This window comes from Erythrolamprus reginae, chromosome 10 (assembly GCF_031021105.1).
Source record: "Erythrolamprus reginae isolate rEryReg1 chromosome 10, rEryReg1.hap1, whole genome shotgun sequence".
In the NCBI taxonomy this organism is placed as follows: domain Eukaryota; kingdom Metazoa; phylum Chordata; class Lepidosauria; order Squamata; family Dipsadidae; genus Erythrolamprus; species Erythrolamprus reginae.
In genome coordinates this window covers 7,691,996-7,719,798 of record NC_091959.1, presented here as the reverse complement: position 1 = coordinate 7,719,798, position 27,803 = coordinate 7,691,996, and the positions used below count along the sequence as shown (strand labels likewise).

General features: G+C 42.4%; 1 protein-coding gene across 1 annotated transcript; it reads right to left on the bottom strand.

Annotated features, from left to right (window-relative positions):
- Positions 1-2,849: 2,849 nt before the first annotated feature.
- On the bottom strand, positions 2,850-27,803 carry GNB5 (G protein subunit beta 5). Its single transcript, XM_070763003.1, has 11 exons — positions 27,629-27,803; positions 22,759-22,895; positions 19,944-19,985; positions 19,599-19,675; positions 17,660-17,792; positions 13,084-13,227; positions 11,818-11,909; positions 11,661-11,709; positions 6,061-6,157; positions 3,378-3,544; positions 2,850-3,131 (listed from the first exon to the last, which is right to left on the bottom strand). The coding sequence occupies exons 1-11, from the start codon at positions 27,738-27,740 to the stop codon at positions 3,120-3,122; spliced, it is 1,062 nt and encodes a 353-aa protein (XP_070619104.1). The 5' UTR covers positions 27,741-27,803; the 3' UTR covers positions 2,850-3,119.

Genomic DNA, 27,803 nt, shown 5'->3' with positions numbered 1-27,803 from the left:
TTGGGAAGGCGTTTTTGGCTTCCAGAGAGCCTCCAGGGGGATTTGGGAGGTCGAAACATGAGCCGACTGGGCCCATCAGAAGTTGGGAAACAGGCCGTTTCCGGCCTCCCTCAGAGAGCCTCCAGCGGGTGGGGGAAGCTGTTTCTCCTTCCCCAGGCATTGAATTATGAGTATGGGCACTCACACAATGTATGATAACACACACGCGCGCACTCTTTCGGCACCCTGGGGAAAAAGGTTCGCCATCACTTTTCTAAAGAACAATCACAATAAAATCTATACACGGCTTTCAAAAAGCTTTCCAAATTCACCCCCCAAAAGTCACAAAGTCTACTTTAAAAACACCCCATTTGATTTTTAAAAAAAATTTCTTGGGTAAAGGAGTATCTTTGAAGGAAACCCAAAAGAAAAAAGAGGGAGGGAGGGAGAGAAAGGAAGAGAGAATCCTGCCTCCTAGCACTATGATTAAGTTTGAAAATATGGCAGTAGCTTTGATCATCTATGTTGCGTTGCTTTTGGTCAAAAAATTAGGGGGAGTTTGCCTTTCTCCTGTATTCCAGTGGTGTGAGTTCAGAAGGTCCATTTAAGGCAGGGGTCTCCAACCTTGGCAACTTTAAGACTTGTGGACTTCAACTCCCAACATGGCTGGCGGGGGAATCCTGACAGTTGATGTCCACGGATCTTAAAATTGCTTGCCTCGGGAATTCTGGGAGTTGAAGTTCACGGTCTTAAAAGTTACCAAGGTTGGACAACACTGAGGGGGAAGAAATGGGATTTGGAGCAAAGAAGCAATGGGTGGAAACTAAACAAGGAGAGAATCAACCTGATTTTAATTTGAATTACCATATTTTTCGGAATATAAGACGCACATTTTTCCCCCACTAAAAGAGGGTGAAAATTTGGTTGAGTCTTATACACTGAACGTAACCCTGCCCAGACTCTCAAATGGAGGTTACGGAGGCTGAAAACCTCAATCGCAGAGGCATTTTTCCAGCCTGTGAAATCTCAGTTTGAGAGGCTGGGCGAGGCTACAGTGGAGGAAAAAGGCCTCTGAAATAGAGGTCTCGCAGGCTGAAAAATGCCTTGGAAATGGAGGTTTCTCAGGCTGGAAAAATGCCTTGGAAATGGAGGTTTCACAGGCTGGAAAATGCCTTGGAAATGGAGGTTTCACAGGCTGGAAAATGCCTTGGAAATGGAGGTTTCTCAGGTTGGAAAAAAACCCCTGAAATAGAGGTCATGCTGAAAAAAGCCTCTGTAATGGAGATCTCACATACTGAAAAATGCCTTGGAAATGGAGGTTTCTCAGGCTGGAAAACCCCCCCTGCAATAGAGGTCTCTCAGACTGAAAAATGCCTCTGAAATGGAGGTCTCACATACTGAAAAATGCCTTGGAAATGGAGGTTTCACAGGCTGAAAAATGCCTCTGTAATGGAGGTTTCACAGGCTGAAAAATGCCTCTGAAATGAAGATTTTTTAGGCTGGAAAAATGCCTCTGAAATGGAGGTTTCACAGGCTGAAAAATGCCTTGGAAATGAAGATTTCTCAGGCTGGAAAAATGCCTCTGAAATGGAGCTTTCACAGGTTGAAACAGCAAGGCGCAGAGCTCACAACCAACGAACCTGTTGGAACACCTCTCGGAACAACAGATTGAAGGTATTCATGGAGGCCATCCACACCCTTCAACCAGCTTTTTTTCCTTATTTTCCTCCCCAAAAACTAAGGTGCATCGTATAGTCCGAAAAATATGGTATTTGTTTCTTTTCATTTAGGATTCAGTTACTGTTGGAAGAAAAAGGGTTTACCAATCAGGCTGGGTGCATGCATTCCATAAGAGCCAAAAGGAAGATGGGAAAAAGCTCGAGGCTCCAGGTTTTCCGTCCCCCACGATCTTTTGGATGGGGGTTCAAGTAACCAGGAGATATTCCTGTCCCCAAACCAGACCCCCCCACCCAAAGAGCTTTGCCCTCACTCCTCTTACCACCCGATTCTTTTATATAGCCTCTGCACTACTTTGTGTTTCTTTCTTTCCCCAACACACAACAATCTTATGAGGTAGGCTAGGCTGAGAGATACTGACTGAGGCCATGGGCACCCAGTGTGCTTCGCGGCTGGAGTGGAGACTTTGAATCCAGCCTACCCATCGCACAGCACTGTCTATCACTCGGTCACCTGAGACCTTGAAAAGCAAGGAAGGGAAAAATTGCTTTAACTCTTCCTGCTTCTGTTATGGAATGTGCAAACAAACCTTCAGGTACCCAGATATTTATATATATATGTATATATTTTAAAAATCCCAAAGCAAAAAAAAAAAAAAACCTACCACCAACCCCTTACAACAGTTTCTATTTTAATGCCGAGTCGACTTTAGAAAGGAACGTGGTTTCATGCAAAACACAACATGGACAGCGTGATTGAAAATGCTACAAAGTCCCCTTAAACCAGTTAATGATTTCCCCCAAAAGTCTGGCTTTAAAATGATTACCTAAGGGGGAAAAGGTAGTTTCAAAAACAGAATTAAAAACATGTTCTGACTATAGCAACACATAAACTCTCCTGCCCAGCGCCCCCCGTGTATGATAAATATATATATATATATATATATATATTTGTTTTCGTAAATTTTCACGGGTATATGTATGTAGATTGTTCTGAGTTCGGGTTTTGCCCTGTGTAATATTTTGCATGTCTATGCGACGTTTCGGCGAAATCACATTCACCATCATCAGGCTGAAGTTCCAATCTTTGTGTTGTTGTAAAAATGTTGTTGTAAAAATTTACAACAACACAAAGATTGGAACTTCAGCCTGATGATGGTGAATGTGATTTCGCCGAAACGTCGCATAGACATGCAAAATATTACACAGGGCAAAACCCGAACTCAGAACAATCTACATATATATATTTATATATATAGTCTATCTAGAAGTAACTTTGAATTGGGCAGCTATGTGATAAATACTAACAAGGTGTCTCTTTCCATCTTTTCACCATCCATTTAAGGTCGGGATAGAGTCTTTGTGTTAGGTGTCCTCCCCACCATTAAACTGAGGTTCCGTGGGGTGGGGTGGCCGATCCTATGATTCCCTGTGTGAATACATGTTGGGAAACCACCCTGATACTTAAGCCCAGACCTGTGGAGAAAAACATCAAACAATGATTAGCTTCATTACAGGGATTCTCCTTTGGATGGAAAGGGAAGGGAAGGGGAGGAAGGAAGGAAGGAAGGAAGGAAGGAAGGAAGGAAGGAAGGAAGGAAGGAAGGAAGGAAGGAAGGAAGGAAGGAAAGGGAAGGGAGGGAAGGAGGAAGGAAGGAAGGAAGGAAGGAAGGAAGGAAGGAAGGAAGGAAGGAAGAAAGAATTGGAGAACAACATCCTTACCCTTAGAGTGTGATCCCACGATCCAGAACAAAATGCAGTCCCATCAGGTGAAACTCGCAAAGTGCTGACGCGGTTCTCGTGACCGAACAAAATGGCGACGCGAGACCCTTTTAGAACATCCCAAACATTTATGGTGTAGTCATTGTAGCCCGCAAATAATAAACGCCCTGTGGACAAAATGCTGGTCAGTTGAGGTCCCAATATGCAATGTCTGGAGGACAGAAGGAAAAGGGGGGACATGATCGAAACATTTAAATATATTAAAGGGTTAAATAAGGTCCAGGAGGGAAGTATTTTTAATAGGAAAGTATACACAAGAACAAGGGGACACAATCTGAAGTTAGTTGGGGGAAAGATCAAGAGCAACATGAGAAAATATTATTTTACTGAAAGAGTAGTAGATCCTTGGAACAAACTTCCAGCAGACGTGGTAGATAAATCCACAGTAACTGAATTTAAACATGCCTGGGATAAACATATATCCATCCTAAGATAAAATACAGAAAATAGTATAAGGGCAGACTCGATGGGCCATGAGGTCTTTTTCTGCCGTCAGACTTCTATGTTTCTATGTTCCAATATCTAAGGGGCTGCTACAAATAAGAGGTCAAGCTACTCTCCAAAGCACCTGAGGGTAGAACAAGAAGCAATGGGTGGAAACTAATCATGGAGTAAAGCAACTTAGAACTATTGGCGTCTCATCCAAATATGTTATTATTTTGGATCATTTCTATATGTTGTGGTTAGCTCTGGCCCAGCTCCTGCCCCAAGGACTGTGGATGTGGGGGAGACATCCACATGCTGCAGGCCTGTTTTGCTCCCGGTGGAATCTGATGATGAAGGCTCCTCTGACCAAGAAGACATGAGTGACAGGGAGGAGAGTGGGGCAGACAGCTCAGAAGGAGATCAATTATCTAGCTACTCCTTGGATTCGGAACAAGAGTTAATGATACAGCCACGCATGCGGAGAGCGATGCATAGGCAGCAACAACTGAGAGATTATTATCAAAGAAAATGAGGCCACCTGTGGTTGGGTGGGGCTGTGGTAATTAGTGAGGCTGCTATAAATAGCAGCCTGTGGGTTTGGCCATTGTGGAGGATTATCTGATCGTTGTGTTTCGTGCCTGCCTTGCTGACTTCAACCTTTGTGTGCTGATTTTCCCCCGCTTTGAAACTAAACCAGGGCAAAGTGTGTTTCACTTTGTGAAAGAAGAAGGACTGTGAATTGCCTCACAGCTGCAAGCTAAGTATCTCAGAACTGATAAGGGACTTGTACAAATTACCAGTTTGTTTGGAGACGAGTGCTCTTTGCTATACAAAAAGAGTGCTTCATTTATTTGCATTTTCGGTATAAAGAACATTGTTTTGAATTTTCAAACGTGTGTGTGTCTGAAATTTGTATCTGTGAATTTTCGGGAGGATTCTACCAGAGAGCTCGACAGAACATCTATACATACAATTCTTTATTTTAGGTATGTGCTACTTTTCTAATGCTACCTGTTCAAAATCTAACTTTGTCATCTGGGTCTTGCCACCATTCATTCTCCATTTTCTTCTTTTATAATCATTCTAGTTTAATAGAAAGTGCAGACTTAGTAAAAAGTTTGACAGTGTTGAGGGAATTAATTTCTGTGTACATTCATTTTCTATCCATACTTTATAATATTCAGTGTCTTCCTTGTCTTTGATTTTCACTGTCAATTTATTTATTTATTATTTATTTATTTATTAGATTTGTATGCCGCCCCTCTCCGTAGACTCGGGGCGGCTCACAACAATAACAAGAACAATGTAAAAACAAATCTAATAATTTAAAAAACACTAAAAACCCCATTATTAAAAGCAAGCACACACACAAACATTCCATGTATAAACTGTATAGGCCCGGGGGAGATGTGTCAGTTCCCCCATGCCTGACGGCAGAGATGGGTCTTAAGAACTTTACGAAAGGCAAGGAGGGTGGGGGCTGTTCTAATCTCCGGGGGGAGCTGGTTCCAGAGGGTCGGGGCCGCCACAGAGAAAGCTCTTCTCCTGGGTCCCGCCAAACGACATTGTTTAGTCGACGGGACCCGGAGAAGGCCAACTCTGTGGGACCTAACCGGTCGCTGGGATTCGTGCAGCAGAAGGCGGTCCCGGAGGTATTCTGGTCCGATGCCATGAAGGTCTTTATAGGTCATAACCAACACTTTGAATTGTGCCCGGAAATTGATCGGCAACCAATGCAGACTGCGGAGTGTTGGTGTGACATGGGCATATCTGGGAAAGCCCATGATTGCTCTCGCAGCTGCATTCTGCAGATCTGAAGTTTCCGAACACTTTTCAAAGGTAGCCCCATGTAGAGAGCGTTACAGTAGTCGAACCTCGAGGTGATGAGGGCATGAGTGACTGTGAGCAGTGAGTCCCGGTCCAGATAGGGCCGCAATCTACTCATCTCTGCACAGTCCAAAATTTTCTTAATCACTTCTCCTAAATCTATTATTTTTCTAAGCGAGGGAGCTGAAACACACCTATAGTCGAAGTACCAACTCAGGAGAGACCGTTTGAAGTCTCAAAGTCTGGAAGCGTTTAACTTCACTGATGCTGCTATCGCCAGCCAAGCTAAACTGGAGAGAGACCACACTTTATTCCCCCCGCTTTGTTAAATTCCATGAGAAAAGAAAACACATCAGAATTCACAACTCACCACTAAGAGAAAAATCCACGCTGGATGCTCCGAATATGATGCTTTCTTTGGAATAAATGGCCACCTCTCTGTCTGCGCGGAGGTCATATAAACGACACTCAAGAAGAAGGGAAGAAAAAAGAAAGAAAATTCATTATCTAGAACAATTTTAAATGATATGACCATACGCAAGATTTTAGCCCAACCAGCAAAACTCCCTTACAACCTGTGATCTCTTGGAACTGAGCATTTACTGCCCAGGTGCCTTCCAAACAGCACGTGGAGTTCATAATAGCATATATTTTTTTCTTTGTACCCTAGGAGAGAAACATCTGCTGCTACCTGGGATTGAACTCTTAACCTTTCAGTCTTAGTCTTCGCCACTAAGCCATCACACCGTTCATCTTAGCTATGCCAACAAAGCTACGTAAAAAACCGACCCATCTGTTAAACTACTGAAGTTTGCAGATGATACAACAGTGATCGGACTCATTCGAGACAATGATGAATCCGCATACAGACGGGAAGTTGAACAACTATCCTTGTGGTGTGACCAGAACAATCTAGAACTGAACGCACTCAAAACTGTAGAAATGGTGGTAGACTTTAGGAGAAACACTTCCACCTCTCACAATACTAGACAACACAGTATCAACAGTAGAGACCTTCAAATTTCTAGGTTCTATCATATCTCAAGACCTAAAATGGTCACCTAACATCAAAAATATCATCAAAAAAGCACAACAAAGAATGTTCTTTCTGCGTCAGCTCAGGAAGCTCAAACTGCCCAAGGAGCTGCTGATACAGTTCTACAGAGGAATCATTGAGTATGTCATCTGCACCTCTATAACTGTCTGGTTTGGTGCTGCAACCCAACAGGACCGACACAGATTTCAGAGGATAATCAGAACTGCAGAAAAAACAATTGCTGCCAACCTGCCTTCCATTGAGGACCTGTATACTGCACGAGTCAAAAAGAGGGCGGGGAAAATATTTACTGACCCCTCACATCCTGGACATAAACTGTTTCAACTCCTTCCCTCAAAACGTCGCTACAGAGCACTGGACACCAAGGCAACTAGACACAAGAACAGGTTTTTTCCGAACGCCATCACTCTACTAAACAAATAATTCCCTCAACACTATCAGACTTTCTACTAAATCTGCACTTCTATTCTACTAGTTTTTCTCATCATTCCTATCACCCATTTCCTCCCATGTTGACTGTATGACTGTAACTTGTTGCTTATATCCTAAGATTTTTATTAATATTGCTTCTTCATTGCTTATTTGACCCCTATGACAATCATTAAGTGTTGTACCACATGATTCTTGACAAATGTATATTTTATTTTATGGACGCTGAGAGCATATGCACCAAGACAAATTCCTTGTGTGTCCAATCACACTTGGCCAATAAAAATTCTATTCTATTCTATTCTAAATCTGAACACCATGGCCTACACACTGATAAGTTATGTTAACCTTGCCCAGATGTAGTAATAATAATAATAATAATAATAATAATAATAATAATAATAATAATAATAATAACAACAACAACAACAACAACAACAACCTACTTAGTCAGGAAACCCTACACTACTTCAAACAGATGGTTATCCAACATCTACTTAAAAACTTGAATGTTCCAACAGTGTTGGGGCATTCACAACTTCTGGAGGCAAGCTGTTCCATTGATCAACCGTTCTGACTGTCAATTTCTCCTTAGTTCTAAGTTACTTCACTCCTTCTTTAGTTTCCACCCGTTGCTTCTTGTTCTACCCTCAGGTGCTTTGGAGAATAGGTTGACTCCTTCTTTGTGGCAACCCTTGAGATATTGGAACACTGCTATCCTGTCTCCCCTGGTCCTTCTTTTCATTAAATTAGACATGCCCAGTTCTTGCAACCGTTCTTCATATGTTTTAGCCTCCAGTCCCCTAATCATCTTTGTAGCTCTTCTCTGCACTCTTTCTAGAGTCTCAATATCTTCTTTGCATCACGGCGACCAAAACTGAATGCAGTATTCCAAGTGTGGCCTTACCAAGGCCTTATAAACTAGAATTAACACTTCACATGATCTTGATTCTCTCCCTCTGTTAATGCAGCTTGGAACTGTGTTGGCTTTTTTGGCAGCTGCTGCACACAGCTGGCTCATATTTAAACGGTTGTCCACTAGGACTCCAAGATCCCTCTCACAGTTACTGCTGTTGAGCAATGTACCACATATACTGTACCTGTGTGTTTTGCTTTTCTTGCTTAAATGTAGAACCTTACTTTTTTTGTGACAGGCTTCAACTCCCATGGATGCCATGGAGCTTCTTTGATTATTCTAGACCAGGGATAGACACTATTGACATGTGAACTTCAACTCCCAGAATTCCTGAGCTAGAATGATTGGCTCAGGAGTTCTGGGAGTTGAAGTCCACAAGTCATAGAAGAGCCAACTTTGCCTACCCCTGTTTTAGACCATCCCTAAACTTTCAGCTGTTTGGATCTCAATGTCCAGAATTCTCATCCATGGATATTCTGCCCAAGGAATTATAGAAACATAGAAACATAGAAGACTGACGGCAGAAAAAGACCTCATGGTCCATCTAGTCTGCCCTTATACTATTTCCTGTATTTTATCTTTCAATGGATACATGTTTATCCCAGGCATGTTTAAATTCAGTTACTGTGGATTTACCAACCATGTATGCTGGAAGTTTGTTCCAAGGATCTACTACTCTTTCAGTAAAATAATATTTTCTCATGTTGCCTTTGATCATTCCCCCAACTAACTTCAGATTGTGTCCCCTTGTTCTTGTGTTCACTTTCCTATTAAAAACACTTCCCTCCTGAACCTTATTTAACCCTTTAACATATTTAAATGTTTCGATCATGTCCCCCCTTTTCCTTCTGTCCTCCAGACTATACAGATTGAGTTCATGAAGTCTTTCCTGATACGTTTTATGCTTAAGACCTTCCACCATTCTTGTAGCCCGTCTTTGGACCCGTTCAATTTTGTCAATATCTTTTTGTAGGTGAGGTCTCCAGGACTGATCACAGGATTCCAAATGGGGTCTCAACAGTGCTCTATATAAGGGGATCACAATCTCCCTCTTCCTGCTTGTTATACCTCTAGCTATGCAGCCAAGCATCCTACTTGCTTTTCCTACCGCCCGACCCCTGGTAGTGGGGAATGGGAGTGGGGAATGGGAATGGGAATGGAAGACCATACATCTGGAAGTTGCCTAAGATAAATTGAAATTGAGTTGTCTTAAGAAACAGATGTTGGAAGCACATTCCTAGCTGTGAAAATCTAGCATGGGGTACCTCAACAAATGGATTGCCTTATCAAATAAGCCCATTTTGATTTTTTCGGTTGACCAGGTAAGTTATGAAGGGGCTTCCCAAGACAACACATCTCCTTTTAACAAAGCAAAAGGACGCATTTATTTCAACCGTCCTTTTCCCCCGTTCAACTCCCTCCGTCAGATTTCTACAGCTTTATTTGCTGCCTTGGGAGATTATAATTTTAGCTTATTTTTGTTGCAAAAGCATTTTTACACCACCTTGGAATAATCTTTTGGCATGAAAAGATAGGGATAGGATGTCCAAAACAAGCTAATAAATAACATTTAAAATTAGCTTCCAATAACATTCCAGCCTTCTTCTACCTCCTTTGCTGTTGTAACTTTTTTTCCCTCCCACATAAATTCCAAGGCTGTGGTTTGGCTCTTAGAGATTACATTCAACCCATTTGTTTAGGATATTTCTTTGGCTTATTGTTTTGTCTCCTTTTCTCCAGGAGTCCAGGGCAAAATATCTCTGGATTATCCCATGCTAACCCTGCAAGAGCAGTGATCCGAGCTCAAAGCCCTGGAGAATTTCCAAAGTTAAGAAAGTACAAGGGTCGCCCAGAAGGTAATGCACCACATTTTTTTTCTCAGCCAACAGTAATGGTACTAATGCGAAACTTTAGATATACATTATTTGAATGGTCAGGAGCGTGTGTGTAAATTTTGCATTTCTTCAAACGGATAGCGTAGCTGCAGCAGTGTTTCGAACTGGCGTCTGTAAGTGATGTATGTTACAAGCAGCAGATCGTCCTTGAATTTCTCACTGCAGAGAAACAAACTGATGGGAACATTCACAAATCTCAGACTTCCACTTGTTTGGGCCATTAAAGGAGGCCGTTCACCGAAGACATTTTGAGGACAGAAACATAAAAACATAGAAACATAGAAGACTGACGGCAGAAAAAGACCTCCTGGTCCATCTAGTCTGCCCTTATACTATTTCCTGTATTTTTATCTTAGGATGGATCTATGTTTATCCCAGGCATGTTTACATTCAGTTACTGTGGATTTACCAACCATGTCTGCAGGAAGTTTGTTCCAAGGATCTACTACTCTTTCAGTCAAATAATATTTTCTCACGTAGCTTTTGATCTTTCCCCCAACTAACTTCAGATTGTGTCCCCTTGTTCTTGCGTTCGCTTTCCTATTAAAAACACTTCCCTCCTGAACCTTATTTAACCCTTTGACATATTTAAATGTTTCGATCATGTCCCCCCTTTTCCTTCTGTCCTCCAGACTATACAGATTGAGTTCATGAAGTCTTTCCTGATACGTTTTATGCTTAAGACCTTCCACCATTCTTGTAGCCCGTCTTTGGACCCGTTCAATTTTGTCAATATCTTTTTGTAGGTGAGGTCTCCAGAACTGAACACAGTATTCCAAATGTGGTCTCACCAGCGTTCTATATAAGGGGATCACAATCTCCCTCTTCCTACTTGTTATACCTCTAGCTATGCAGCCAAGCATCCTACTTGCTTTTCCTACCGCCCGACCACACTGCTCACCCATTTTGAGATTGTCAGAAATCACTACCCCTAAATCCTTCTCTTCTGAAGTTTTTGCTAACACAGAACTGCCAATGCAATACTCAGATTGAGGATTCCTTTTCCCCAAGTGCATTATTTTACATTTGGAAACATTAAACTGCAGTTTCCATTGCTTTGACCATTTATCTAGTAAAGCTAAATCATTTACCATATTACAGACGCCTCCAGGAATATCAACCCTATTGCACACTTTAGAGTCATCGGCAAATAGGCAAACCTTCCCTACCAAACCTTCCCCTATGGATGATGAAGAGGTGCAGAAATGGCTTTGTGACCAGATCAAGGAATGGTACCACCAGGGCATACATGCGCTTGCGTCTCGCTGGAGGAAGGCCAGAGACTACATGGAAAAATAGGGAGTGTAGAAGAAACATCATTCTTTCTTGTGTGTAAGTTTCATTGTGTTCAATAAATAATTGTTGAAGGGAAAAAAATGTGGTGCATTACTTTCTGGGCGACCCACGTATCTTAAATCCTCAAGGAATATTGAACCCTGTTTCGGATTCAATAACGGCCGAGAGACAGAGGAATTCCGAGTCCCTCTAAGTCAGCTGGCCAAGAAAATAACCGCATGCATATCTTGAAGTATATTCCCAGAAATCTTAGCCAATGTAAATTGGGGAAGATGTACAGGCAACATCTGGAAGTCAAAGACTCTCCATCCTTAGGTCTAGCCTTCGTTTGTGGGAAAGGAATGTGTGTCTCTCAAAATTAAAAAAATGCTACGTACTGTGGCATCATCTGAGCCCGAGGCGAAGGCGTCTCCGCTTGGGTAGTACCTTCACACAAAGAGGCAGAAAGAGAGGTCAGCACATTCCATCATGCCTTTTTTTTTTTTTTTTGGTCAATAGGCCCCCAACGCACCATTTCAAAAATAGGATGCTCACCTGACACCATTAATATCCGACTCATGGGTTTCAAAAGATTGAATGCATTGTCCGGTCCTCATGTCCCAGATCATTGCTTTTTTATCACACCCCTAACCAAACAACAACAATATATCAATATGTTAATACATCATATATATATATATATAATCTCTCTCTCTCTCTCTATCTATCTATTTATCTCACCATTCATCCATACATCCATACATCCATCTACCTACCTACCTACCTACCTACCTATATCTGTCTGTCTGTCTGTCTATCTTTTTATTTATATGTCTGTCTATCTATGTATCTATGTATCTATCTATCTGTCTGTCTGTCTGTCTGTCTATTTATTTATTTCACCATTCATCTATCCATCCATCCATCCATCCATCCATCCATCTACCTACCTACCTACTATATCTGTCTGCCTGTCTAGCTTTCTATTTATGTCTGCCTATTTGTCTGTCTGTCTCTGTCTGTCTGTCTGTCTGTCTACCTACCTATCGATCTATCTATCTACCTACCTACCTACTTATCTATCTATCTATCTATCTATCTATCTATCTCACCATCCATCCATCCATCTACCTACCTAACTACCCAACTATATCTGTCTGTATATCTTTCTATTTACATGTCTGTCTGTCTGTCTGTCTGTCTATCTATCTATCTATCTACCTACCTACCTACCTACCTACCTATCTATTTCACCATTCATCCATCTATCCATCCATCCATCTACCTACCGATATCTGTCTGTATGTCTATCTTTCTATTTACATGTCTGTCTGTCTATCTATGTATCTATCTATCTATCTATCTATCTATCTATCTACCTACCTACCTACCTACCTACCTATCTATTTCACCATTCATCCATCTATCCATCCATCCATCTACCTACTGATATCTGTCTGTATGTCTATCTTTCTATTTACATGTCTGTCTGTCTATCTATGTATCTATGTATCTATCTACCTACCTACCTCACCTACCTACCTATCTATTCATCCATCCACTCATCCATCCATCCATCTATCTAAAGAAGCTCTAGCTCCATCTGCAACCATCAGCACAAGAGATCACAATGCGGATGCGGTTTGCTTGAAATATCCTTATACAGCATTAACATCTGCCTTTCTGCTCTCACCCGGTCCACAAGCCTTAACAGCAGTAAGGAGACTCCTCGTTCAGCAACCACCCCTGGGACTAGGAACCTGGTCATTACGCAAAGTGGTCATCGATGCCCCATCCCGCATAAAGATAAGCTTGATTTACCCCCGACACAAAAGTGTTCCCGGTTTCCGAAGGAGCCAGGTCCAGGCACAAGACATCTGCACCGTGTCCGTGGAAACTCTGCAGAAGCTGACCACTTTCGACGTCCCAGAGGGCACACGTGCCATCGCCGCTTGCAGTCAAGATCTTTAGAAGGGAGAAGACAATGTAAAATAATGCACTTGGGGAAGGTTTGGTAGGGAAGGTTTGCCTATTTGCCGATGACTCTAAAGTGTGCAGTAGGGTTGATATTTCTGGAGGCGTCTATAATATGGTAAACGATTTAGCTTTACTAGATAAATGGTCAAAGCAATGGAAACTGCAGTTTAATGTTTCCAAATGTAAAATAATGCACTTGGGGAAAAGGAATCCTCAATCTGAGTATTGTATTGGCAGTTCTGGGTTGGCAAAAACTTCAGAAGAGAAGGATTTAGGGGTAGTGATTTCTGACAGTCTCAAAAAGGATGAACAGTGCAGTCAGGCGGTAGGGAAAGCAAGTAGGATGCTTGGCTGCATAGCTAGAAGTATAACAAGCAGGAAGAGGGAGATTGTGATCCCCTTACATAGAGTGCTGGTGAGACCCCATTTGGAGTACTGTGTTCAGTTCTGGAGACCTCACCTACAAAAAGATATTGACAAAATTGAACGGGTCCAAAGACGGGCTACAAGAATGGTGGAAGGTCTTAAGCATAAAACGTATCAGGAAAGACTTCATGAACTCAATCTGTATAGTCTGGAGGACAGAAGGGAAAGGGGGGACATGATCGAAACATTTAAATATGTCAAAGGGTTAAATAAGGTTCAGGAGAGAAGTGTTTTTAATAGGAAAGTGAACACAAGAACAAGGGGACACAATCTGAAGTTAGTTGGGGGAAAGATCAAAAGCAACGTGAGAAAATATTATTTGACTGAAAGAGTAGTAGATGCTTGGAACAAACTTCCAGCAGACGTGGTTGGTAAATCCACAGTAACTGAATTTAAACATCCCTGGGATAAACATATATCCATTGTAAGATAAAATACAGGAAATAGTATAAGGGCAGACTAGATGGACCATGAGGTCTTTTTCTGCCGTCAGTCTTCTATGTTTCTAATTTGTATCACAAAAAATATGGATTATGAACTCTCTTTGGTTTCTTCCTTGATTCATCAAATCCCCATCACGCAGTCCTTTGATTCATATTAAAGGACAGTCTCTTTCTCTCTCTCTCTCTCTCCTGGATTACTGTATTTTTTTGAGTATCAGACGCACCTAGTGAAGGGCTACAAAATTTTTTACTACCACGCTGTGGGCACGGCTTATTTTGTGGGTGTGGCTTGCTGGCCATGTGACCAGGTGGGAGTGACTTGACAATCGTGTGACCAAGGAGTGGCTTAAAGGTCATGTGACTGGTTTAAAGGTGGCCAAATTGACCTCACTCACATCAAGCGTTTGGGTTAAGGTGCCTGGCCTCTCCTCGCCTCAAAGAGATACAATTTCCCTCTCTATTTACTATTGCTGAACATCCAAAATATACTCTTTAATTCTATGCATACATGCCATATGTGTACATACAATACATAATACACACTTAATTTTCTTGGCTTCAGATGCTATAATGGAACAAAAGAGTTCTTGCCGATAATTGATTGAGAAGAAACGGGATGCAACGAATCAGGGCAATTGCCATCTATTATATTGTAATTTGTCCCTGAAAAATTAAAAAAAAGAGAGAGAAAAAACACATTTCTGGCTGAAAAGAATGCCAAAATGGAGGCTTTTTCACCCAGAACTCTCTCGTCAATGATTTCTCATTCCTTACACACCACTTCCTAAAAGCATCTCCAAAAGTAAGTTCGCAATTCAGAACAGGGTGTCCAGGGGGGAAAGCATTTTGAAATTCCCTGAGATTTCCCTGTAACTTGCGATCTAGTTAGGGCGTGGTCGTAGATGACATCATACCAAACGGCTAAGCCATGGAGAAATATCGGTAGCTGACGAAGCAGGTTGTTGCCACAATTATGCTCATTTCTGCTTGACTCGTGTGATCCGTGTTTTTTTTTTTAACATGATTTTTCCCTGACTTTTAAACATTTTAATACAGTGGTTCCTCTACTTACGAACTTAGTTCGTTCTGTGACCAGGTTCTTAAGTAGAAAAGTTTGTAAGAAGAAGCAATTTTTCCCCATAGGAATCAATGTAAAAGCAAATAATGCGTGCGATTGGGGAAACCACAGGGAGGGTGGCAGCCCTGTTTCCTTCCAGGGGATTCCTAGAGAGGCCCCACGGAGGCTTCTCCCCACCTTTTCTGGCCCTGTTTCCTTCCAGGGGATTCCTAGAGAGGCCCCACAAAGGCTTCTCCCCGCCTTTTCCAGCCCGGGTTTCCTCCCAGGAGATTCCTAGAGAGGCCCCACAGAAGCTTCTCCCCACCTTTTCCGGCCCTGTTTCCTCCCAGGATATTCTTAGAGAGGCCCCACAGAGGCTTCTCCCTACCTTTTCTGGCCCTGTTTCCTCCCGGGAGATTGCTAGAGAGGCCCCACAGAAGATTCTCCCCACCTTTTCCGGCCCTGTTTCTTCCCAGGCTATTCCTAGAGAGGCCCCACAGAGGCTTCTCCCTGCCTTTTCCGGTTACAGTTTCGGAGGCTCGGGTTTGTAAGTGGAAAATGGTTCTTGAGAAGAGGCAAAAAAATCTTGTACACCCGGTTCTTATCTACACAAAGTCGTAAGTAGAGGCGTTTGTAGGTATAGGTACTGTAGTTTGTTTTTCCCCTCTGATTTATTCCATTTTTTTTCACAAATTCCCTGATATTTCCCGAACTGCCGATTTCCATGATAATTCCCTGAATTATCCAGGTTTTCCAAGCTTGCTGGAAACCCTGCAGAATATTCCGTGTCCCCTGATTCTGCATCGCATTGGCTTTAATTATTCCACCAGCCTCCTCTCTCTCTCTCAAGGCTACTTCCATATATTCAGAGCCCACAGGTAGATGGGTGATGCTGGTTTCCATAGCAATAGACTTGCACCGTCATCGTGGGCTTATTCCTGGAAACAGCGGAGTGGGAAGCAGCAATTTCCTCTCGCATCCCAGAATAGATTCAGCTCGAGCTGATATTTCGCTAGCACACTGAAAGAGATCTCACGCCATGCTCAGTTTTGCATAGAGAGCACCCTGGGTTTTTCTTCCAGAGGAAAAGAGGATGTTAAGTGAACGTTCTCTTAAGTGGGTCATCATTGACTTTAGCCAGGACATGTGTGGCTTCTCCTGCAATTATAGTGGTACCTCTACTTACGAACTTAATTCGTTCCCTGACCAGGTTCTTTAGAAAAGTTTGTAAGGAGAAGCCATTTTTCCCATAGGAATCAATGTAAAAGCAAATAATGTGTGAGATTGGGGAAACCACAGGGAGGGTGGAGGCCCTGTTTCCTCCCAGGAGATTCCTAGAGAGGCCCTATAGAGGCTTCTCCTAGCCTTTTCCAGCCCTGTTTCCTCCCAGGAGATTCCTAGAGAGGCCCCATGGAGGCTTCTCCCCGGCTTTTTCAGCCCTGTTTCCTCCCAGGAGATTCCTAGAGAGGCCCCATGGAGGCTTCTCCCCGGCTTTTTCAGCCCTGTTTCCTCCCAGGAGATTCCTAGAGAGGCCCCACGGAGGCTTCTCCCTGTCTTTTCCGGCCCTGTTTCCTCCCGGGAGATTCCTAGAGAGGCCCCACTGAGGCCTCTCCCCATCTTTTCCAACCCTGTTTCCTCCCAGGAGATTCCTAGAGGCCCCATGGAGGCTTCCCCCCGGCTTTTTCAGCCCTGTTTCCTCCCAGGAGATTCCTAGAGAGGCCCCATGGAGGCTTCTCCCTGCTGACAAAAGGGGCGACTCTGATTTTTCTCTACGAAACATAAAAGAGTATTTTAGCCATAACTATCCCGAAACAAAATAAATGAGTGATTTTAACAGGGACAGTAAAAACCATGCTCCCTCTGAACAAGACAACTTAAATAGAAACATAGAAGACTGACGGAAGAAAAAGACCTCATGGTCCATCTAGTCTGCCCTTATACTATTTCCTGTATTTTATCTTAGGATGGATATATGTTTATCCCAGGCATGTTTAAATTCAGTTACTGTGGATTTACCAACCACGTCTGCTGGAAGTTTGTTCCAAGCATCTACTACTCTTTCAGTCAAATAATATTTTATCACGTTGCTTTTGATCTTTCCCCCAACTAACTTCAGATTGTGTCCCCTTGTTCTTGTGTTCACTTTCCTATTAAAAACACTTCCCTCCTGGACCTTATTTAACCCTTTAACATATTTCAATGTTTCAATCATGTCCCCCCTTTCCCTTCTGTCCTCCAGACTATACGGATTGAGTTCATGAAGTCTTTCCTGATACGTTTTAGGCTTCAGACCTTCCACCATTCTTGTAGCCCGTCTTTGGACCCGTTCAATTTTGTCAATATCTTTTTGGAGGCGAGGTCTCCAGAACTGAACACAGTATTCCAAATGGGGTCTCACCAGCGCTCTATATAAGGGGATCACAATCTCCCTCTTCCTGCTTGTTATACCTCTAGCTATGCAGCCCAGCATCCTACTTGCATTGGATGTACTTGCCTGCATATCGGAATTAGTGAAGCTGCACGCTGACAGGTAGTTAGTGTGCATAGCGACGGATTTCTTCTTAGCGGCCATGTTCTCGTTTTTTTCAAAGGTCAGCGGGTATACTGAGCATTTGTTATCCAGACCACTAGGTTAAAAACAGGAGAGGGAGGAAAAGAGAGAAAGAATCCTTTTTTTGAAAATATCACCAGAGCATTCTACCCATGGTCTCTTTGAGCAGGTAGACCATGGTAATAAGTGTCCTAGTCTCTCCCCCCCACCCTCAACACATGCCTACAAAGGGGTTTCTTCCAAAATATACACTGCTTAACAAAATAAAGGGAACACTTAAACAACACAACATAACTCCAAGTAAATCAAACTTCTGTGAAATCAAACTCGACTTAGGAAGCAACGCAGATTGACCATCAATTTCACCTGCTGTTGTGCACATTCAACTTTGTACAGAACAAAGTATTCAATGAGAATATTTCATTTATTCAGATCTAGGATGTGTTGTTTGAGTGTTCCCTTTATTTTTTTTGAGCAGTATAGTATTCAGAACAATCAGATGGATCACCCATTTTTATGTTGGGTAGTAATAGAATAAGATGGATAGGATAGGATAGGATAGGATAGGGTAGGGTAGGGTAGGGTAGAGTAGGGTAGGGTACAGTAGAGCAGAGTAGAGTAGAAATTGAAATATAGAGAAATAGAAATAAGAGAAGAGAGGATACCAGTGAGGTCGGCCCATGAATGTATGGATGGCTGTAATTATTTTAAATTGAAATGTTTTTATATTGATCCATGTTTATTTTTGTTGTGTACCACCATGAGTCACTAGGAAGTTGTGCAGCATACAAATTAGAAAGAAAAAGAAAGAAAGAAAGAAAGAAAGAAAGAAAGAAAGAAAGAAACAGGGAGGGAAGGAAGGAGGGGGAGGAAAGGAATGAAGGGAGGGAGGGAGGAAGGAAGAGAGGGAGGGAGGGAGGAAGGAAGGAGGGGGGAAAGGAAGGAAGGAAGGGAGGGAGGGAGGAAGAGAGGGAGGAAGGGAGAGAGGGAGGGAGGGAGGGAGGAAGGAGGGGGGAAGGAATGAAGGGAGGGAGGGAGGAAGGAAGAGAGGGAGAGAGGGAGGGAGGGAGGAAGGAGGGGGAAAGGAATGAAGGGAGGGAGGAAGGAAGGAAGAGAGGGAGGAAGGAAGGAAGGGAGAGAGGGAGGGAGGAAGGAAGGAAGGAAGGAAGGAAGGAAGGAAGGAAGGAAGGAAGGAAGGAAGGAAGGAAGGAAGGAAGGAAGGAAGGAAGGAAGGAAGGAAGGGATCAAACAATGCAGAAGAGCTGAAGGCTGCTATAGAAGCATCTCGGTCTTCCATAACACCTCAGCAATACCACAGGCTGATAGCGTCCATGCCACGGCGCATTGAGGTAGTAATTGCTTCAAAAGGGCCCCACACAAAGTACTATATGCATGCTTATACTTTTCAGAGGTCTGATATTGTTCTATGTACAATCCTTGTTTTATTGATTGCATGTAATATTCTAATTTTCTGAGATGGGGCATTTGGGGTTTTCATGAGCTGTACCCCATAATCATCACAATTATGACAAATCACGACATGAACAATCTTGCTTTGTATGTTATGAGCATCTCTCATATATTAAATTTCACTTTACTGAAATAAAGGAATGTTTGCACAATATTCTCATTTTTCAAGTTTCACCTTATTTTGATGTCTTCAGATAGTGCCCACAGTCCAGTAATAGGGCCAAGATAAAAATATCAATATGCATTAATATATACATGCAGCCAAACCATTTCTTTTTCCACTGAGATTAAAATCCAGTCAATATTTGGGAACTGCCCACCGGGGTTCCCAAAGGGAAGAAGAAGAAGCATCGTTCCTCACGACCAAAACACCGATTTTCAAATACTTTTCATTAAAGAGGCTTCTGCTTACCCACACGCAATGGCGCATCCAGACGGCGCATAAGCACATGCCATCACCCATGTGCAGGGCATCGTCACCGCATGCTCCTGAAATAGAAAGCATTCTTCCATCTCTCAAGCTAACATTCAACCCAGCCTTGACCCAAGGGCGAAACGCAACCGATTCCCACAGCACCGGCCACAAATTTGATGTTGGAAGTCATCAAGGCCAACCAAAATTTGGGGTCTCCGTCCTTTCCCAGCAATGCAAATGAAAAACAGGATGTGTTTTCTCTCCCTTCTCTCCCCACTTCCCAACATATATTTCAGATTGTGCACAACCTTGTGGGGAAGAGGTTCTAATAAAGCAACTCACCTTATTGGTAGTGAAGGCATCCCAAACGATCACCTTCCCATCCTAAAGAAAGAGAAGGAAGAATAAAACCACTCTGAAATGTGTGTGCGCTTTCTGCCTATAATTACAGGAATTTTTACAGGCATTATTTTCATTCATTCATTCACTTATTTGTTTGTTTGTTTGTTTGTCCAATACACAAATACATAGGAAGAAAAATAGACATGTGATAATATAAATGAGGGTGAAAGTGAACTTAGAGGAGAGGATATATGAAAGGAAGAGAATATATAAGATAGGTGGAAGAAAGGAAAGACAATTGGACAGGGGACGAAAGGCACATCAGTGCACTTATGTACGCCCCTTACTGGCCTCTTAGGAACCTGGAGAGGTCAATCGTGGAGAGAAACATAGAAACATAGAAGTCTGACGGCAGAAAAAGACCTCATGGTCCATCTAGTCTGCCCTTATACTATTTCCTGTATTTTATCTTACAATGGATATATGTTTATCCCAGGCATGTTTAAATTCAGTTCCTGTGGATTTACCAACCACGTCTGCTGGAAGTTTGTTCCAAGGATCTACTACTCTTTCAGTAAAATAATATTTTCTCATGTTGCTTTTGATCATTCCCCCAACTAACTTTAGATTATGTCCCCTTGTTCTTGTGTTCACTTTCCTATTAAAAACACTTCCCCCCTGGACCTTATTTAACCCTTTAACATATTTAAATGTTTCGATCATGTCCCCCCTTTTCCTTCTGTCCTCCAGACTATACAGATTGAGTTCATGAAGTCTTTCCTGATACGTTTTATGCTTAAGACCTTCCACCATTCTTGTAGCCCGTCTTTGCACCCGTTCAATTTTGTCAATATCTTTTTGTAGGTTAGGTCTCCAGAACTGAACACAGTATTCCAAATGTGGTCTCACCAGCGCTCTATATAAGGGGATCACAATCTCCCTCTTCCTGCTTGTTATACCTCTAGCTATGCAGCCAAGCATCCTACTTGCTTTTCCTACCGCCCGAGAGTCTAAGGGAGAAGTGTTGGGGGTTAGGGGTTGACACAATTGAGTCCGGTAATGAGTTCCACGCTTTGATAATTGCAGGAATAATTACAGGAATTAAGAAGATGTTGGATAACCCTCTGTCTGAAGTAGTGTAGGGTCTCCTGCCCAAGCAGGGGTTGGACTAGAAGACCTCCAAGGTCCCTTTCAACTATTATTATTATTATTATTATTATTATTATTATTATTATTATTATTATTATTATTATTATTAGTTTATGAGGCAGGGAAGAAGACCTGATTTCATTAAACCGATGGTGTGTCAACTTTCAAAAAATAACATCTATAACTGTCTGGTTCAGTTCTGCAACCCAACAAGACCGACACAGACTTCAGAGGAGAATCAGAACTGCAGAAAAAAAATAACTGCCTTCCACTGAGGACCTATATACTGCACGAGTCAAAAAGAGGGCAGGGAAAATATTGACTGACCCTTCTCATCTTGGACACAAACTGTTTCAACTCCTACCCTCAAAACGTCGCTACGGAGCACTGCACACCAAGACAACTAGACACAAGAACAGTTTTTTCTCCAAACGCCATCACTCTGCTAAACAAATAATTCCCTCAACTCTATCCAACTATTTACTAAGTCTGCACTTCTATTTTTACCAGTTTTTTCTCATCATTCCTATCACCCATTTCCTCCCACTTATGACTGTAACTTGTTGCTTAAGATTTTTTATTAATATTTATTGTTTCCTCATTGCTTATTTGTATCCTATGATGATCATTAAGTGTTGTACCTCATGATTCTTGACAAATGCTGTATGTATCTTTTTCTTTTATGTACACTGAGAGCATCTGCACCAAAGACAAATTCCTTGGGTGTCCAATCATAGAAACATAGAAACATAGAAGACTGACGGCAGAAAAAGACCTCATGGTCCATCTTGTCTGCCCTTATACTATTTCCTGTATTCTATCTTACAATGGATATATGTTTATCCCAGGCATGTTTAAATTCAGTTACTGTGGATTTACCAACCACGTCTGCTGGAAGTTTGTTCCAAGGATCTACTACTCTTTCAGAATAATAATATTTTCTCATGTTGCTTTTGATCTTTCCCCCAACTAACTTCAGATTGTGTCCCCTTGTTCTTGTGTTCACTTTCCTATTAAAAACACTTCCCTCCTGATCCCACTTGGCCAATAAAGAATTGTTCTGTTCTGTTCTGTTCTATTCTATACTATTCCATTCAATTCCATCCCATCCCATCCTATCAACCCTTTTGAGATATCACCATGAAGTCAGCCCAGATATTCTACCTTCATCAATGGGATCTTAGGTGGCCTTGTTATCCCATGATGTCTCAATGACTCACGAGCGACCCCTGGTGTACTTTGGTGGGTCCATCACCAATGTTTTTTTCTTTTTTAATATACTGTATATTTTTATTTTGGATTTTCAAAGATTTTACAAACAAACATAAAAGCCGTTTCCTCCTCCAAATCAGGGGTAGGCAAAGTTGGCTCTTCTACGACATGTGGACTTCAACTCCCAGAATTCCTGAGCTACCATGACTGGCCCAGGAATTCTGGGAGTTGAAGTCCACAAGTCATAGAAGAGCCATCTTTGCCTATCCCTGGTCTACACTAGGAGTTTCTCAACCTTGAAAGTTCTGAGGGTGGGTGGACTTTAAACTCCCAGAATTCCCCCACCTGGGGAATTCTGGGAGTTGAAGTCCACCCGTCTTCAAGCTGCCAAAGTTGAGAAACACCAGTCTAGAAAGGAGCTGAAAAATATAAACCAATATAAACTCGCGTGTACCTGGGAAGAGCTGACGACTCTTCTTTTGTCCTTGCACCAGTCCATACAGAGGACTTTATTTCCATGGCCTTTCAAGGTCCTCCGGGTCTTCATCACAAATTGTCCCAAAGCTTCCACGCGCTCCGCCACCTGATGCACTACGAGAAATTCACAAGTGGCATTGAGACCCTGGCCAGTTAGGACCCCATGCAAAGCTAAGCATTTAGACTTATATGCCATTATGTGGTTTACAGAATCAGCATCTTGCCCCCAACAATCTGGGTCCTCATTTTACCCACCTCGGAAGGATGGAAAAAAGGAAGAGGGGGAGGGAGGGAGGGAGGAAAGAAGGAAGGAAGAGGAGGGGGAAAGGAATGAAGGAAGGGAGGGAAGGAGGAAGGGAGGAAGGGAGGGAGGGAGAAAGAAAGGAAAGAAGGAAAGAAGGAAGGAAGGAAGAGGAGGGGGAACGGAAGGAAGGGAGGGAGGGATGGGGAAGGAAGGAAAGAAGGAAGGAAGGAAGGAAGAGGAGGGGGAAAGGAAGGAAGGAAGGAAGGAAAGAAGGAAGGAAGGAAAGAAGGGAGGAAGAGGAGGGGGAAAGGAAGGGAGGGAGGGAGGGAGGGGGAAGGAAGGAAGGAAGGAAGGAAGGAAGGAAGGAAGGAAGGAAGGAAGGAAGAGGGATGGGAGCAAGGACCAAAAGTTATTTTCTCGCAATTTCCAACTTCCAGAACTAGAAGCGCTATTCGCTTTATTTATTCACACATTTATTCACACCTTCATCTAAAAGAGGCTCAGGGTGGACTGTTCTCTCACCTTTCCATCTTATAACCTCCAGAAACCTGTGAAATGGTGTGGACAGAGGAGTGAGGGTGGTAGCTCCTAGTCACCCACTGAGTTGATAATGGAGAGGACACCTATTTTTCCCCTTAGTTCCTCCTTCCTCCTTTCTGTGCTAATTTAAAACTAAACTTTTGGGAGATGCTTAGAATTACCTGTGTGGTCCTCAGTGCATTTCTCGCAATGTACGTGGACTTGCTATTTTATAAAAACAGAAAAACACAGCCCACCCATCCCACTGCAAAGAAGAATGCTGCAAATTTCAGGGGAAAGTACTTCTAGGAACTTTTATGCCCCTTGCATTTCAGAAAGTAGATTTATATTTATTTATTACAGACCTCGGGGCAATATTATTTATTAGGTTCAACAAAACCCCACCATGTCCAATTTTTCAAATTCTACAACTCTCTTTCGACACTCAACCTCATTGGAATTCTGGATATCCAGTGTTGGATGACACTCAAATACTTTGGCCACCTAATGAGAAGGAAGGACTTTCTGAAGAAGAGCCTAATGCTGGGAAGGATTGGGGGCCAAAGAAGAACGGGACGACAGAGAATGAAGTGGATGGATGGGCGTGAGATTAAATGGCCCGCAGAAGATGGTAGAGGAGAGGAAGGCCTGGAGGAACATTGTCCATGGGTCTCAAGGGGTCAGACACAACTTTGCAACTAACATCAAGAAAACTGGCAAAATGCTGTCTTTTGGGAGCGATCCTCTCATCAAAACATCTTAAAACTGCAGTTAAAGAAGCAAGGGATATCTGTCTGTCTGTCTGTCTGTCTTTTTGTCTATCTATCTATCTCTATCTACCTATCTACCTATCTACCTATCTACCTACTTACGGTATCTCTCTCTCTCTCTCTCTCTCTCTCTCTATCTATCTCTATCTACCTACCTATCTCTCTCTCTATCTATCTATCTATCTATCTCTATCTATCTATCTCTATCTATCTATCTATCTCTATCTATCTATCTATCTATCTATCTATCTATCTATCTATCTATCTCTATCTATCTATCTACCTACCTACCTACCTATCTCTCTCTCTCTCTCTCTCTCTATCTATCTCTATCTATCTATCTATATCTATCTAGCTATCTATTTATCTATCTACCTACCTACCTACCTACATCTATCTATCTATCTATCTCTATCTATCTATCTATCTATCTCTATTTATCTATCTATTTATCTATCTATCTATCTATCTATCTATCTATCTATCTATCTATCTATCTATCTATCTATCTATTGGACTTGTATGCCACCCCTCTCCATGGACTCGGGGCGGCTCACAACATCTAGCGAAAACACAACAGTACAGTTATCCAATTAATATACTACTACAAAGTTCTTAAAATTCTAACTTTAAAAACATTCATTTTCATTCATTCAGCAATCACACTAACAACATTTGCTGGACAGGGGAAGATCTAACGTCCCCAGGCCTGGTGGCAAAGATGTGTTTTTAAACTCTTGCAAAAGGCAAGGAGGGTGGGGGGCAGTGTGAATCTCCGGGGGGGGAGCTGATTCCAGAGGGCCGGGGCCGCCACAGAGAAGGCTCTTCCCCTAGGTCCTGCCAGCCGACATTGTTTGGTCGACAGGACCCTAAGGAGACCAACTCTGTGGGACCTCATCGGTCGTTGGGATTCATGCGGCAGAAGGCAGTCTCGGAGATAGTCTGGTCCTATGCCACTCACACCAGTACCGAGAGTCCGTTTCAAAAGCCAATCGAAATATTCCAAAACGCTTCCAAAGAGAAGGCCAGCAATAAAAAAAATAAAAATAAAAAGCTGAATTCACAAGTGCTTTTTTTTGTTCCCGACTCATCCTTGACAAGTTCCAGGACAAATTCCTGGTTTTGCACAAACGGAGCACTTACGGGCCAAACAGACTCCGAACTCCCACAACCAGTCTCTGTCTCTGCTGCCAGGGTTACTTTTTTGGCAGGACTCCTGAACCCAGTACTGATGAGTGGTGCCTTATGGCTTAGTTGGCTACCATTCAAGCAACCCATTTCTGCCTCTTTAATCCTCGCGGTGATGGATGAGCCGTTCGAAAAACAACCGCTAGCATCCCAAAGAAGGTTTCTCGTTATATTTTTGGAATAACAGAAGTAGATCTTTCTAGCAGGCAGGAGAAGCGAATTCCCATCTGCTAGTAGGTCGGGAATTTTTAAAACATTCACTTTCTTTTCACAATTATTTTCCATTCTGGGAAACTGGCTCACCAGGCCTTACAGGGCTTGGTGGGTTTTGTCCCCATTATTCAAGGCCAAAGACCTCGAATAATTTCTGTGTTCCTTGGAAGATAAAAAATATCAGTGAAATACATTTATTTCACCAGGAGAGAGAAATGAATGCAACAAAGGGGACAGGAATAAACTTCTCTTAAGCCCCCTTTCATTGCGGTCAGGCGGTAGGGAAAGCGAGTAGAATGCTTGGCTGCATAGCTAGAGGTATAACAAGCAGGAAGAGGGAGATTGTGATCCCGCTGTATAGAGCGCTGGTGAGACCACATTTGGAATAATACTGTGTTCAGTTCCGGAGACCTCACCTACAAAAAGATATGGATCAAATTGAACGGGTCCAAAGATGGGCTACAAAAATGGCGGAAGGTCTTAAATCGTATCAGGAAAGACTTAATGAACTCAATCTGTCTAGTCTGGAGGACAGAAGGGAAAGTGGGGACATGATCAAAACATTTAAATACGTTAAAGGGTTAAATAAGGTTCAGGAGGGAAGTGTTTTTCATAGGAAAGAGAACCCAAGAACAAGGGGGCCCAATCAGAAATTAGTTGGGGGGAAGATCAGAAGCCACGTGAGAAAATATTATTTTACTGAAAGAGTAGTAGGTGCTTGGAACAAACTTCCAGCAGACATGGTTGGTAAATCCACAGTAACTGAATTTAAACATGGTTGGGATAAACATAGATCCATCCTAAGATAAAATACAGGAAATAGCATAAGGGCAGACTAGATGGACCAGGAAGTCCCCCCCAGAGATCAAAACTTCCCCCACCCTCCTCGTTTTTCGTAAATTGCTTAAGACCCACCTATATTGCCAGGCATGGGGGAATTGAGACACGTCCCCCAGGCTTATATAGTTTTATGTATGATATGTTTGTGACATATGGTGTTTAAATGACGGGTTTTTAGATGCTTTCTTTTAAATATTAGATTTGTTACATTGCACATTGTTATTATTATTGTTGTGAGCCGCCCCGAGTCTGCGGAGAGGGGCAGCCTACAAATCTAATAAATAATAATAATAATTATTATTATTATATAATTATTATATTATGTTATTATTTATTATTATTAATAAATATATTACTAATATAATATATTATTATATTATTATATTATAAATATTATATTTATTATTTATTATAATATATTATAATATTATTATTGTTGTTGTTTTGTTATTATTGTTATTGTTAGTATTATTATTGTTGTTGTTGTTGTTATATGCATAAGTGCACTTATGTGCCTAATGTCCCTGTCCTACTGTCTTATTATCCTTTCTATTACTATGTTCTACTTGTTATGTTATGTTAATATGTACTATAATACTATCATATATCTTTTCTTCCTTTCATATATCTTCTCCTCTACTTTTATATCTTTTCTTTATATATAATACTTCATGTCTATCCTCTTCAATATGTATTGTGTATTGGACAAAATAAATAAATAAATAAATAAATAAATAAATAAATAAATATACTTGTTTGACAAATAAAATAAATAAATAAATAAATAAAATACAATTATGACCCAAGGGACCCCCCACCCCACCCCAATTGCCCCTCCTCCTTGGCCCACAGCTGCTTTGGGCTGGCCGGGCATCTTCTCCGGCGTCTCCATCCAGCGGTGCCCGTTGTTTACGCCGGCCAGCCTGGCATGGATGCCCCGGGGCGGCGCCCCTTGCCCAGCCGGGGATGCCAGGCAGGCAGGGACCCCCCCATCCCAGCAGACCCCCCCCCCGCCCCGCCTGGCGATGCCCGGCCACGCAGCCCATCCCAGCCCTGCCCGGCCCCAAACTCACGCTCCACATCGTGCAGCTTGGCCCGCTCCTCTTCCAGCTTGCCCTTCAGGCTCTCCGCCTCGGTCTTGAGCACGGCCAGGCTCTCCTTCTCCTGCAGCCCCTCGGTTGCCATCTTGGCCGGAGGAGGGAAGAGAGAGAGAGAGAGAGGAGAGCGCGCAAGGGAGCCTGGCAGCCA

What these genes read in the sequence shown, in the direction of transcription:
- GNB5 (XM_070763003.1), bottom strand. Translation starts at nt 27,740, where the DNA reads ATGGCAACCGAGGGGCTGCAGGAGAAGGAGAGCCTGGCCGTGCTCAAG. An exon ending in GGAACACTTTTGTGTCGGGG is followed by an intron (nt 11,910 to 13,083) that starts GTAAATCAAGCT and finishes TTGTTTGGTTAG; the next exon opens with GGGTGTGATAAAAAAGCAAT. An exon ending in TCGGATATTAATGGTGTCAG is followed by an intron (nt 11,710 to 11,817) that starts GTGAGCATCCTA and finishes CTTTGTGTGAAG; the next exon opens with GTACTACCCAAGCGGAGACG.